This window comes from Lithobates pipiens, unplaced genomic scaffold (assembly GCF_037356315.1).
Source record: "Lithobates pipiens isolate NorthernLeopardFrog02 unplaced genomic scaffold, aLitPip1_a1.2 Scaffold_13, whole genome shotgun sequence".
Classification (NCBI taxonomy): domain Eukaryota; kingdom Metazoa; phylum Chordata; class Amphibia; order Anura; family Ranidae; genus Lithobates; species Lithobates pipiens.
In genome coordinates, this window is record NW_027507718.1 from 301,412,020 (window position 1) to 301,427,534 (window position 15,515).

Here is a 15,515-nt window from a genome sequence, read left to right on the forward strand (position 1 = left end):
CACGGCATATATACCAGAGATGGGTGATGTTTGGCAATGACCCATAATGTGAAGTTCTTTTAAAAGTTATGGTTTGTTGTTTTGTATTTACCTTTTGTTTTTTACAGAATAAAAGCATTCATTTCCCAATGCGGAGTAAATACAACAGACTTACAAAACAAGCTCGCTACCTGCAAGAGAATCCCTCCCCTCTGCTTTGCAATTTGCTTCATCATTATTTACATCAAGCCAATTATTCCATTATTGAAGATGCCACACTGGTAAGCCTTAAACTTTGTGACTCCCTCAGCTGCCCTTGTGCTGTACTGGGCTTATTGTGTGTCTATGAACTTAAAGAGGAGTTCCTCCCGTTTCTGTGTTTATTAAAAGTCAGCAGTTACAAAAAGTGTACATGCTGACTTTTATTAAACACACACTCACCTGTCCCACAGTCCGCATGAAGCCTCGCTTCTCTCCCTTTCGTGGTACTGGCATCACTACTGTGGGCACCCGGCTTTGACAGCTTGCGGCTTCACTGCCGTGTGTGTGCACTGCTCCTGCGCGATTATCAGTGCACGTCCTGAATGCCCGTGCAATCTTCTGGGACCTGTGACACGTCCCAGATGATTGCAAGGAGGAAGGGTCTGCCTAGGTGTCCCGGGCGGAAGTGGGAGCTGGGTACCTGTGAAAAAGGTATTTTCCTTATTTCATTCCTATTGTTAAGTATGTGAAAGTTTTTAGTTTGTTGTAAATAACATTCCTTGAGTGTTTGGAATGATTCTGCTACTTTCCCTACAAGATGAACTTTCTGCCGTGAATATGAAAAGCACCATGTTTCAGAGGACAAGGTGTGTGCTATATGTCCTTAACCCAAATTTCCCTTTATTGCAGTACCTCTACAAAGTCTTGGCCTGCCATCACCAAATGGTCATAAAGGAAACTTCTAGTATTTTTTCAGTGTTTTTTTTTTTTGAGAGTTTAGTGTCCACTTCTCACACAGTCTGGATTGTTGGATTTGTAATCCCAATCTTCTAGAAGATCAACAATGAGCTGTACCTTGCCTCCTGCTTGTCATATACCATGACCTCCTATTGCTGACCCTTATCATTTATTTGTTTTGAATCTCCAACCTGCCAAATAATATATATGCTGTTTGGCAACCCTTCTCTGCTCTTTTCTGATACCTCCTCTCTTCTCTATCATACATATTGATTCACCTCTTGTTACTTGTGCTCATTTGGTACCTTCTTTATGTCTCCTGCTCACTGTATTGTACACGCCCACCTTGTAAGTAAAACACCCACCTTCATTTAAATTACATAATAATAACTTAAATGCATACTTTTTGAAAATACACTATAGTTTCTTTTTACACACCAGAGGAAATCCCTGCAAATTAGGGGAATCCATTGGGGCTCCTGAAAACCAGTGTCCCCAATGGAATATTTTCCCTGTATTACTGTTTTGGGAACAACCCAGAATTTGGGATTCCTTTTCTTTTGATGATAATGGTAAACAGGACAGGTAGAGAGGGTGAAACTCCCTAGCGAGTACAGAGTTAGCAATAAAAATCTAAGAGGTGCTCTAATCCATCTCTACTCTGTCCAAACTTGACTTTTCTTCACTTAACTGCTACCATTTAATTCAGCCCCCAAGGGTGAAGAAAGAGGTTTTGTGTAAACCCAGTTTATGGCTCCAGTCAGGTGCTTACACGGATGTGAGGACTGTCTCACCACTCCTATGTGATAGCTCTGTCACTTGAGAGGACATGATCTGCACCCCCCCAACATGCCCCCCCCCCCCCACCTGTGATAGAAATAAAGTTAAAAGTGGTTTTAAAGCTTAAAAAGGTTTTTAAATGTATTACTTACATAGGTAAAGCAAGCAGCATAAAATGGTTCATTGAAATAAGAACATTATTATTATCTTTGTGTCACAGAGTGATGGACTCCCTGCTTTGGTCACCTTGAAGAAAGGGCTTGTTGCTCTTGCCAGGCAATGGATGAAGTTTATTGTTGTTACACCTGCTTTTAAAGGCGTTCGCTTGCTCAGGCCAGCTCAACCACTTAAGCCTCAAAATCCAGTCAAGAAAGAGGAAGATGATCTGAATGGTCTGGAGAATGGTGCAGCTCTGCAGAGTGACACCAGTGCTGATGGTGCAGAGTTTGAATTTGATGCAGGTATGCCTTTTCTATATACTGTTCTGAACATAATCTGTTAATTTTTTATTGGTTCTGAGATGATGAACTGCTTAATAATAAGGTCAAACTCCAGAAAGGTCTTATGCACACAGCAGATGCCCATTTTACAGGCGTCTAACTTTTTTCTACCCCTAAACACCCCTCTGTTACCCTGTGTCCATGTACACATAGGTGTTTAGGGGCAGGAATCAGAACACACCAAAATCACACTAAGGAGAAGAGCATTTGGACAGAAAAAAAAATTAGATATGCCTGAATACACCTAATCGGTAGGCGCGTTTAGTGCATGAGCATTCATTTCAATGGCCAGAATAAATTAATATTCTGGGCAATTAAATGAATAAACACCCAAATGCTTCATCCGCCTGAACATGTCTATAAGTGCTTAAAAACATTTGAAAAACATAACTTTAGGTGCGTTCTTCAAGTAGTAAACTCAACTTTTTAACCTGTACCTACAGGTAAGCCTATGAGATGAGGCTTACCTGTAGGTGCAGTAAATATCTCCTAAACTTGCGTTGTTTAGGAAATATTCACACTGGATGCAGCTTGTGTCATCACCGGCACAAGTGCTCTAAAGAGACGGCATACCCACGCTGTCCCTTCAGAACTCTGTGCCGTGAACTGTGACTCCTGTGCCAGAGCCAGCGAACCCGGAAGGAAGACCGGGGGAAGGAGGAAGTTGCCACACACTGCTGGGTGGCTTTGTTCTAAGGTAAGTACTTCATAATGTGCTAATATGTGATGCATTATACCATTGCCTTGCAGGAGATATTTTTTATTTATTTTTTTATTTTTTAAGGCCATGGTTTACTTGCTGCTTTTCTTCTCCTAGGAGAAAGGCGTTCAAAAGAGCTGTGTGTGCATGAGCTGTAAAACGTTATTATTGTTTACACCCACTTCTTTCCAAAACAGTGGTGTCTACTAACCTAGTATCTATTATTTTTAGTACCACTTATTTAATTCATGCGTTTCAATTGCAAATTATGTCCACATTAAAGCCCAAGTTTAGCCTAAATTAGAACCAGAAAAATCAGCACAAGGGAGATAACATACCTTTTATAATGCATCCCTTGTGCTGATTCTTGTTTTTGGTGACACCCTCATCTGTCTGAGCCTCTCTTTACCCCTGACAGTGTAACATTTCTGTGTGGCAGGGTTAAGCCTCCATTCACACTAATGCAGAGTTGTTTTCCCAACACCATATGTGCAGTTTAGCGTACCTACACGTTTCGTATGGGTTAACTGTACTATGCCATTGACTTCTATTGCACCTGACGATTTTGGTGCATTTTCTGAAAGCGACCAGTCCTGCAAACTGGCGGGTACATTACACTACACATGCGGTGTGGGAAAACCACATGATATCAGTGTGAACGTATCCTAATACAGCTGCTGTTGTTAGATCATCTAATCAAGAGTGCTGCTCGACTATGCCCACCCTTTCCTGCCAGATCCGCCATTCATAGATGCTGTACTACAGCTTCGATGAATGGCACAGGATCCCTGAATGGGGAATGAGTGATACCCCCCCCCCCTCCATTTAGTGATCATGTGCCAATCATAGAAGCTCTAGTATGGCTTTCTATGAATGGCAGGTCTGTAAGGAAAGGGTGTGCATAGTTGAGTTCTCTTGATGGCGGCAGGGGTGTGGGGCTTGGACAGATTAAGATTTCTCCTAAAACACAAAAAATCAGCACAGAGGTCATGTACGAAATGTAAGTGTTCCTTGTGCCGATTTTTCTGTTTTCAATTTAGGCTAACCTTAGGCATTTCTAAAGCCAGAGCATTGTTTACCTTAATGCATTCCTTGCATTAAGGTAAACAATATCCCAGCAGTTGTATCGCCCCCTTTTACTTACCTAAGTCCTATCTCAATCCAGCGCTGTGCCTGTCTGCAGCAGCGTTAGTCTCTCTCTTTCTCCTCACAGGATGCAGAGGCAGAAGCGGAGCCATTGTCTCTTGCTACTGCCAATGAAATCATGGGAGCAGGGGGCAGAGCCGAACCACGCTGTGTGTGTTTATGGACTTGGACAGCCCAGCTCAGGTGCGAGCCCACACGTGTGCCCTATAGCAAGTGGCTTGCTATGTTGATGCACGCAAAAGTGGAGGAGCCTAAAGCACCAGTGGGGGACCCCAGAAGAGGAGGTTTGGGGCAGCTCAGTACAATACCATTGCACAGAGCAGGATAAGTATAATTAACATTTATTTTTTTTGAAAAAAAATCAAGCCTTTACCACCACTTCTTCGGTAATTTGACACCTCACATACAATTACACAAATAATTTATGCCCACTTTTTTTTAAGTTTATCTACGTTCCACCAAAACGTTGGTGGAAAACATTTTTGCAAGTTTTTCTACTGTTCATGCTAGTCAGTTGCTACATGTAGGGGGCCAATGTAAGTGTATGGGGATACAGCGGCTGCAGGGGCACAGACAGTGTGCATTTAGCCAGGTCAAATTGGGATGTGCAGCTGTTTGTGCAGCTGCTGCATCCCTATACATTTTAATGGGCTGCCTCCAAGCAAAGCCTGGCAGTTTAAGCCACATAAACCTGCTGCCAATTCACAGGCTAGGGGCCTTTGCACTCTATCATGGCTGCAACATGTGTCACACTGCAGCAGAATGGGTTAATTTCTTCAGTAGAGAGTTCTCCACTATTGTGGAAGTTCCCTACCTTTTATAGTGTGTAGAGCTGATGTCTGGAGCCCTACATTTCCTTTTAAAATGGCTTGCTAGAAGCATCCAAACGTGTGTCCTATAAGCGTCTGCTGTCTAAACAGAAACGTGGACCCCTATTGTTAAGGTGATGAGAGGTAGATTCTATATCCAAGGAGCACCTGACTAGCCTGATCTTCAAGGGATGCTGGCTTTTTAGACCTTCTTACCCTCAATGTCATCATCATCAGGGATATCATTGGTGACAAGAACTCAGCTTAAGATGTCCAAGGAATGGCCATCAGAGTCCCATAAGTCTCCGTCATGTGCTTCTAGATTATCGTGGGCTGACATTCACATTTTTTTTTTTGGTCACTTTCTCCTGTAGTCAGCAGTATAACCTTACAATATATGACTTTCTGTCCCTCAATGGACTCCCCTGTAAAGGATTATATGGTAAATATAAAAAATACATTTTCACTTCTACCCCAGCTTTCTGCTTCACTGCTCTCTGATTTACTATCACTATTGACCGTAAAGAAATGTGTATAAAAAATAAAATAAAAAAATCACTGATAAGCTCACACATAGATAAAATTAAAAGCAGGGATGTAGTGGGTACAAATGGGTAAAGCGTGGAAAATACACAAATTGGTTGTGTTGGTCATTTGGTCATCGTGTGTTTGTCTATTAAAATTATGGGTTGATCATGCAGAAATACAGGTAATTCCAAAGAGCTGACATATTTTTTCTTGTACCTGTACAGCATCTTTCATGTGTGTTCTTTGCAAAAAATTGGCTATAGGACTCTTTAGTCTTAAGACTTTTAAAAATGATCATTCGTTCTTTTGAATCTAAAAATACCCTATAAGTGTGTAGGACTGAGGTAATTTACAGTATCTCACAAACGTTAGTACCACCCCTCACATTTTTGTAATTTTATTATATCTTTTCATGTGACAACACAGAAGAAATGACACTTTGCTACAATGTAAAGTAGTGAGTGTACAGCTTGTATAAAGTGTGAATTTGCTGTCCTCTCAAAATAACTCAACACACACAGCCATTAATGTCTAAACCGCTGGCAACAAAAGTGAGTACACCCCTAAATAAAAATGTCCAAATTGGACCCAAAGTGTCACTATTTTGTGTGGCCACCATTATTTTCCAGCACTGCCTTAACCCTCTTGGGCATGGAGTTCACCACAGCTTTACAAGTTGCCACTGGAGTCCTCTTTCACTTCTCCTTGACAACATCACAGAGCTGGTGGATGTTAGAGACCTTTCACTCCTCCATCTTCCATTTGAGGATGTCCCACAGATGCTCAATAGGCTTTAGGTCTGAAGACATGCTTGGCCAGTCCATCACCTTTACCCTCAGCTTCTTTAGCAAGGCAGTGGTCATCTTGGAGGTGTGTTTGGGGTCGTTCTCATGTTGGAATACTGCCCTGCGGCCCAGTCTCTGAAGAGAGAGGATCATGCTCTGCTTCAGTATGTCACAGTACATGTTGCCATTTATGGTTCCCTCAATTAACTGTAGCCCCTCAGTGCCGACAGCACTCATGCAGTCCCAGATAATGACGCTCCCACCATCATGCTTGACTGTAGGAAAGACACACTTGTCTTTGTACTCCTCACCTGGTTGCCGCCACACATTCTCACATTCTTGACACCATCTGAACCAAATAAGTTTATCTTTGTCTCATCAGACCACAGGACATGGTTCCAGTAATCCATGTCCTTAGTCTGCTTGTATTCAGCAAACTGTTTGCAGGCTTTCTTGTGCATCATCTTTCCTTCTGGGACAACAGCCATGCAGACCAATTTGATGCGGTGTGCGGCATATGGTCTGAGCACTGACAGGCTGGCCCCCACCCCTTCAACCTCTGCAGCAATGCTGGCAGCACTCATACGTCAATTTCCCAAAGACAACCTCTGGATATGACACTGAGCACGTGCACTCAACTTCTTTGGTCAACCATGACGAGGCCTGTTCTGAGTGGAACCTTTCCTGTTAAACTGCTATATGGTCTTGGCTGCCGTGCTGCAGCTCAGTTTCAGGGTCTTGGCAATCTTCGGCTAGCCTAAGCCATCTTTATGTAGAGCAACAAATATTTTTTTCAGATCCTCAGAGAGTTCTTTGCCATGAGGTACCATGTTGAACTTTCACTGACCAGTATGAGAGAGTGAGAGTGATAACACCAAATTCAACACACCTGCTCCCCATTTACCCATGAGACCTTGTAACACTAATGGGTCACATGACACCGGGGAGGGAAAATTGCTGATTGGGCCCAATTTGGACATTTTCATTAATATAATTTACACTGTTATAAAAGCTGTACACGCACTACTTTACATTGTAGCAAAGTGTAATTTCTTCAGTGTTGTAAGTTGAAAAGATATAACATATTTACAAAAATGTGAGGGGTGTACTAACTTTTGTGAGATACTGTATGCCAGGGGTCAGCAACCCGCCACCACTAGATGTCCAGCCCGTCAGTGAATTAATCGCGGGCACCCAGCCCGCGGACATTTTCGCCGCTGTTCAATGACAAGGACAGTGGTGAAAATGTCTGCTGAGCAGTGGCATCACAGGGCTGAATGGGGGTGGGAACGGCTGGAGTTACATTTTTACATAACACAGCAGGTGATTGGTTGCCGGACGATCCTAGACATTAATTACCAGCCTGTTAATGTGAAAATTTAACCAGCAGTTCCCGCCCCATCCAGCCCTCTGATATTGATCTCTGCTCTGCTCGTTGTACACCTGTGTAAGGTAGGAGAGTTCTATCTACAATGTGTGTGTGTGGGTGGGTTGGAGGGGGATACAGAGGACAATATGGAGGGATACAGAGGACATTAACATTATGGGGGGGATGACAGAGGACACTACAGTGTTTAGGGGGGGTGCAGAGGACACTGCTTTGGGGGCACACGGACCCCATCACCCCTGATGACGGGGACTCTGTTACACACCTGGGGACAGAGACCTCATCACCCCTGGGGACAGGGACCCAGCGGACATGTGGTCCCATCACCACGACATATTTCGCGTCCAGCACTCTGTCAAGTCATGACAAAGCGCTGGACATGAAACATGTCATCGCGGTGATGGTGATGATACACAAATTGTCTCTCTGTGCCTCCTTCCACTTCCCCCATTGGCCTTTGCTGGGTCCTTCGGCACAGGCGAATGATGATGTCATCGCCAGACGCCGCTACTGAATGGGGCCACAGTAAAGACATCTGTGGAGGTTCTGGCTGGGCAGACATTACCCTTGGAATGGAGCAGAGGCTCCCCAGTAACCATCCACTCTGCCGTTGGGGTCATTTATCATCTACACCCACATCACTGCTGCTACTCACAGTGACACACCGGGATCCTTTCCATCCAAGGACAGGCACAGCCATATGGTAACTTGCGATCTGTAGACAGACTATTGGCCTTTTGGGATGGCAGTTCCCATGTAAGTGTGCTATTTTTATTATCAATAAACTATTTTTAATAACCAATTTATAGAGGCCGTTCACATTACTGAGCTCCATTCTTCCACTGTCACGGAGTAATACACTAAAGTCTAAGTGCTTTATGGAACATATTGCAGCTTTTACCCCCTTTCCCTCCCAGGAGTTATTCCCAGCTGCTAAGACTTCTAGGACGGTGAACAACCATCCAAAATAGGTTTCACTTGATCTTTTTTGTTGGTTTTTTGGCTTTGTATTACTGAACCACCTTAAAGTGAGGTAAACCTGTACTGTTATTATTACCGTATTAGGATTATTATTATCTTAATTTATTAGCAGGTGAATGCGGCCCTCTATGCATTCACATACATCGATTCCAGCCCCTATGTGGAAAAAGGTTGCTGACCCCTGCTGTATGTAATAATTCTGCTTTCTAGGATGCTTCATATGTAGATTATGGAACTGACATATGAGATTAAGTCAAACTGTTATTTCAGTTTTGTAATTCTTTATTAATGTAATTTCTTTTTCTTTTAAAATCAACATTGGCCTTAATTAAATTGTCTCGCACTAAAATTAGCTGAAAACTTGTTCAATAATATCTATTTTAAGCAGAAAGGAAGGATGAAGATGATAGACCTAATACTATAACACAAGGTTTAGGTACAGCAAATACTGTTCTGTTGTTAATTGGTGTTATATGGGTGGAATTCATTGCCATGTGTAGGTTGCAGATTCAATTTAAGATTTTCAAGCTTGTAGGGACTCAAAAGAAATTACTTTTCCTTTGCAATTTTCCAAGCTAATACAAATTCTGATGATCTAAGACTCTTTTCTTATTATGGTCTTCTTCGTTTTAGTGGTCTACAGAAAAACACTTGTATAGAAAAAAAATGTTCATGTTGGGGGAGGTTAACAATAGCAGATCACTAAGCACATAGAGTGACATAAATGCCAACCACTGTCTTATCCATCAGACACCACTAAACATGTCATAGTAAGGTCTAAGGCCTGGTTCACACTCCTGCGTTTTTTAGTGCTTTTTGCAGAAACACCCTACAGTCCATTTAACATGGTTTTCTATGTGACACAGCATTTTTGGAAAGGGTCGGGACGTTTTAAAATGCAAAACAGTGAATTTTTGGTTCAATAGACTTCAACAGAGAAGCTGCAGAAAAGCATGTACTGTGTTTTTGCTGAAATTATGCTGCATTTTTTTCCACTATTTGCGTTCTTATTCTGTCTAACAGCAAATTGATCAACAAAAACATTTGTGCAAAAAGCACTGCAGGAACTAATTAACAGCAAATCGCATAGGTGTGAACCTGTCATAAGACTTGTACTCCAGTTGAAAGGAATGAAAGTAAACATATCACCCCTAACTTGCTGGGTAGACAGTGAAGAAAAGTAGAGTATTGATCAGCTAATCGCTCTGCTCATTCAGTTCTCTTCACCTTTCAGTATATTCACTGCCAGTATTTGTAAACCACTGCAGATCCTGATTATGTGCTAGTACTATCCTTCCCAGAAACAAGTTGCTATACAGGGGATTACAAGAGGCTTTTGTTGAGACCATTTTGGGTACTTGCATTATATGATTTTAAAAATACATTTAATTTGAATACATACAAAACTGCATTGATTGATATCTGTTTGGAATTAAGCTTTACAGTGAAAACGTTTATTACAAGAGACCTTTTTAAGAACTATCTTGTATTTTTACATTTTCAATTATCTGTTCTAGCTACCATTAGTGAACATACCATGCTGCTTGAAGGGGCAAATACAAAGCCTCCACAAACTGGTGTTACTTCAGGTCCTGTAAGTGGTGCTGAAATTATGAGGAAGCTGTCCAAATCTCATGCTCATAACGACTCTGCTTTGAAGATTAAGGTAGGTTTCTCAGTTTTTTAGCTGTGCATTGTGAGATACAAAAAACACCATTAAGTAAGGTAATGATATTATTTGTGCCCGAGAGGACACGGGGTACTTCATATTCATAACTACTTGGGTAGATAGTGACTGTAATGGCTCCTCTGGGGGCTGGATTAGCTGTGAATACCTGGCCTTATCTCATATTTACACTGTTTTAAAGATACAATCCTCTGGATCCTGTGTATTGAGGGAGGGCTTTTCAGCAGCCATTTTAGTTTCTCTAATGAGTTCTCAGGGGTCCTCACTGGTTTGGAATGCCTGGAACGCAAATGTGGGTGCTCCCCTTTCCCCCCTTTTGTGGGGGGTGGAGGTGTCAGGAGGAGGAGGAAGCTGGGGGCTGGGAATCCCTTGTAGACGATTTCTCTTAGGGGGAGTCTCCAAGTCCTGGGCTTCTTTATACAGAAGACCACAGTGGGCTTCCTTGTTAGATATGGTGCACACTAACTTGAGGTTCCCTCTTCGAGAGTCCTCTTCTTTTATAGTCATTGGATTTGGGTCCTGACAACAGCCTAAAGGATACCAAATCCTTTCCTGTGTATGCTCAGTTGCAGTAAGTGATGAACACTGATTGGGCTCACCAAGCATTTTGCTCAGCAGTACCCCATGGAGTAGGTATTCTGCAAGAAACTGGATTCTTCATCTTCTGACCTGACTGTTTCGACCCTGATGGTTCCGGTGGATGAGTTCCTGGTCTTTAAGGATGGCACAGATAAGAAATTGAAGGCCCTCTTTAAGGCATCCTAATCTCTTGTGGGTGTGGCTCTGCAGCTTGAGGTGGCTGTGGTGGGAGTTTGCCAAACCCTGGGCAAAGCTTATGCTTAATACCGGAGAATCGGATCCAGGGGATCTTGCAATTTGACAGTTCTAGAAGATTTTCTGAGAGCTCTGAGTTTGTTTGGATATTTTAGAAAATATCTATATGGCAACTTTCCCAGTTGGTCATCATGTGTGTCCTAATGAGAAGGATCCTATGGCTCAAGTTCTGGCCAGGGGAACCTCACTGCAAGAAGCGACTCAAGAGGCTGCCCTTTGAGGGCGAGTGCTTGTTTGTAACCCCTTTGGATGCCTTCATCCAGAAGCAGATTGTGGGGTAAAGCTCTAATTCCTAAAGAAAGTCAGAAACCATTGCCACCGTTAGAGTCCAAGAAAAGTTTATTTTATTAGTAGCAAATCTTGGGTTCTAAGCAGATGCTACATCTCTAATACCATGACAGAGAGGGGAATAGACAGAAAATTATTAGACCATCATCCCAGGTACAATATATAGATCCAAAGATACAAACCTTATTGTGCTGTCTTTTTATGCATGGCACAAGGCCCATAAGTATCATTCTATATTGTGGCGCACATTTTGACCTATCTCAAGTCTGGTTTGGAGATGTCTCTGGTTTTAAGTATGATCAAGAAGCAGATCTCACCCTTTGCTCTTCTGTTTCAAAGACCTGTTATGTGCAGGGTGTCACACAGATTGCTTCACTTTTCCAGCCCCCTTTGGCTCTCCTGGACCTCAGTTTGATCTTATCTGGTTTGCAGACTTCTTTTGAACCATGCCGAGAGATTCCCTAATTGCTCCTTACTCACGAGTTTGTCTTTCTGGTTGCCATCACTTCAGCTTGCAGGGTCTTGGAGTTTGATGTGGTTTACTGCAAAGAACTTTTCCTGGTTCTTTACCCACCATAAGGTGGTGTTGAGACCTTGGTCCTCTTTTGTTCCTAAGGTGATTTCCTCACTCCATCTGAATCAGGACATTGTGTTCCCAGTTTTTTTTTCCCTAATCCTAAGCAATCTCACTCTTTGGATGTCAATAGTATTTATTTGAAGTCTACAAATTTGTTTTAAGAGTCTGAGCCCGTTTTCGTTTTGAGGTTCCTTACAAGGATGCAGGCAGTTTTTTTTTATCCCATTTCTAGGTGGTTTCATAAGCTAATTTCTCAGGCCTGTTATCAAGGGAAATGCCCTTTTAACCAGGAATGGCACTGCTTTATTTGCAGTCAGGCAACTTTGTATTGTGGTTCTACTATTTTTGATTTTAGATGTTTTGGATTTGTTGCCTGTGTTGCCCCTTATGTTAAGTGCTTTGTGACAACCCAAGTAGTCATGAATATTAACCTATGTCCTGCGAGGTATGATTGAGAAATTAGGATTTTTGCTTTACCTGTAAAATCCTTTTCTCAGAGTATATCAGAGGGCACAGGGATCCCTCCTTTTTTTGTCTGTGTTCCTCATTGCTTGATAAAAAAAATGAGGCTCAGTTGAGGTGGGAGGGGTTATGCCTGGGCCTTTCTTTCCAGTGTTCATTTACTCGAAGTTGACAGGATATCCCAAGTAGTCTTGAATATGAAGTGCCCTGGGTCATTTGATGTGCTCCAAGAAAAGGATTTTACAGGTAAACAAAAAAATCCTAACTTTATTGACAAAAAAAATTCGCACCAGCAAGGTGTCATGTGAGAAATGTCTTTGTGCACCATTAGAAATGGTATGAATTTGAAAATCTTGCATATCTGTCTTAAATAGTAGAATATATTTTTGCCATTCATAGTGCTCATGAGGCTAAACAAAAAAAAAATCTATCTGTGTATGGCTTACATTCGAAGTCCACCCTAAAACTAAAATTCCTGCATCTATAGACGTCCATGATCTAACACTAACCTATCTAGCCCTGTAAAGAAAAAAAAATCAGTATACATACCTTTTTAAGCTGATCTGACCCAATCCCAGGCTGAGCTGTCAGCTGCGGCTTCCCTGTGGAGGCTGGTGCAGAGAACACTTCTAACAACGGAAGCCCCATTGTAACTCTATGGGTAACATCGCTCCCCGTTTATTTCACAGCCGTTGTCGGCTGTGTCCTCTGCAGAGCTTCCGCTGCTGGAGATCGGTTCGGATCGCTTTAAAAAATGGTATGTATTGATTTTTTTTCTTTACAGGGCTAGATATGTTAGTGTTAGATGGTGGATGTCTATAGATGCAGGGATTTAAGTTTTAGGGTGGTTTTCTAATTTAAGCCATACACAGATTTTTTTGTTTAGCCTTATGAGCACTAGGAATGGCAAAAACACATTCTGCTATTTAGTAGTCTAGATCTGTCCAGTATATGTACAGTGCTGTAGCAGAATTTACAATAGATATACACATGGAATGATTGTCATGTCTCCAAAATGATGTTTAATTTTAAAACAGTGTTAAAGTCAACCTATCAAAAAAATAATATATATGTTATCTTTGCTGCCTTCTGTTATATTCTAGCCATCATGCTTGTCCTATGGTTGTACTAATTAGTGGTTGCATGATGCAAAACATTATATATAAGTCAGGGCTTCTGACTTTTGAGCCTAGAAAAGTGAGAGATACCACAGTGACTGGCTTTTGTTCTGTTGTGAAACATTTAGGCTACATGTATACTAGCCTACCCTAAACGTTACTGCGTTTTTGCTACAATTTGCATTTACCCACAGCGGAGGTCAAAACGTTCCATCCTAAATGCGATTCTTCCGCAGTCAGGAGAGGTAAGTTTAACCTCGCCTAAACGTGGCAGCTCCTAAACTCTGCTAAAAGCCTATTTGTACATGGACACATAGGTCTTTTATGGAGTTAAGTTAAGAAGCTTTGGCAAAAAAATGCCAAAAGCTCCTAAACTGAGGTTTAGGAGCTGCCAGTGTACATGAAGCCTTAGCCAGGCTATGGACATTCAAGTACTTACATATTCTTAACAGTTAAATGGAATTTGAAACAAGCCCACCATGACTTTTGTAGCTATAGGCATTATGGAGCTTTTCATCTTCACATTTCACAGCAGAACACTAAAGGCATTCAAGCCAGTTCAGCATCTCAGCTCCCCCTGCTTCTCTGTCACTGAGAACTTTTCTTTACATGAGAAATTGAAAGGCTGCGGAGTCACTATTAGAAGAAGGAGCTATACCTCTGAAAGAATGACTTGGCTCAACTTTAAAGGCTTCTGCTATCCAGAGGCCAGTGATGTGTCATATAGAGACAAGTGAAATGCTAAGTGCTTCTGAGAACAGCTACAAAGTGGTACAAATGACCATTTTGGTGCCTACATTTAAGATTTTTTTTTGTATGTATTTGTCTACTTGCATACAGTGGGTATAGAAAAAAAATCACCCCCTTTAAAATAATCACAGTTAATTTGCTGCCTGAAATGAAGACAGGCACAGTTTTTGTTTTATCCAACTGTGTTTACTAAGTGCACTTATAACATCCAGGTGAAAGATATAACACCAAAATGTGAGAAAAAATTATTTCTTTATCGTACATGACAGGACACAGCAGCCATAGTAATTATTATGTGGTTATACACCACCTATAGGTGAATGGACACTGGCACACTCAAAGACAGGAAGTACCCCTCTATATAACCCCCCTCCCATACAGGATGTACCTCAGTTTTTCCCCCAGTGTCTCAAGGTGATGGTCACGGTGGATTGAAGTACTATAATATAGATAGCCCCATTGGAAAAATCCTTGCCAGGATCAAGGGGCTATGCAGTCGGATCCATTCACAGTGGCAAAAGAAAGGCCAAAATGGATGGTACCCTTGCCTCGAGGAAGAAGCAAGGTTTTTGCCTGTAGTGCTCATCTTTGGAGGGCTGGACCTTGGGATCCAGGCCCTTGGATAATGACTAAACCAAAGGTTGTCCTGGCAGGGTGCTGTACAGGTCCAAGGGTGTGGACCCCAGTATGCAAGAGTGACCCGGTTCTTGAAGATCCGTTCGAAGACCTGGCCCACTGTGATGGGTGAAGATTGGGTCTGGCTGTGTATTCCAGCAGTATCCTGCAGCGGGAATGGTAAGTTTAAAAAAAAGTAAGAAAGAACCTGGGAAAGGAACACACATGGTTCACTTCAAGGGCTTTTTTCTGATTAGCGAATGCCTTGCCTGTTTTTCACCACTAGAGCGTATATTGCAACATACCTGGTGTTTACTTGTCATACTTAATTTTCAGTGTCTGGCAGCACTCCTTTGGAGACAGCATTGCCTCTCATCCTGGTCTGCCAGTTATCTGTGGCTCTGGGACTGTCCCCCCGGAGGCTAGTTCCGACGATGGGAGCGGGCGGCCGGCATCCCCCCACATTAACGCAGCTCCTCTCTCCCCCTGAGCTATCCCAATAAAGGGACCGCCTTGTCCACACGAGCTTGCAGGGGTCAGCTCTTGTAAAAGGCCACTGTAGGATGTGGGGGGGGGGGGGGCTTAGGCGCGGTCGACGTGCACATGGGGGGCGAGCATGCATGGCACTGGCTCAGTGGCTATAAAGTTTG

The 15,515-nt window shown here is 42.4% G+C and overlaps 1 protein-coding gene across 19 annotated transcripts in view; it reads left to right on the forward strand.

The window, feature by feature from the left end:
- The window catches only part of BLTP1 (bridge-like lipid transfer protein family member 1), a 454,074-nt gene that overhangs the window by 288,888 nt on the left and 149,671 nt on the right, over positions 1-15,515 (forward strand). For all 19 annotated transcript variants that reach the window (XM_077476843.1, XM_077476844.1, XM_077476848.1 and 16 more), the window contains exons 39-41: positions 108-260; positions 1,919-2,159; positions 10,052-10,200. In XM_077476843.1, coding sequence (XP_077332969.1) covers positions 108-260; positions 1,919-2,159; positions 10,052-10,200 — 543 coding nt within the window. The remainder of the gene's footprint in view (positions 1-107; positions 261-1,918; positions 2,160-10,051; positions 10,201-15,515) is intronic.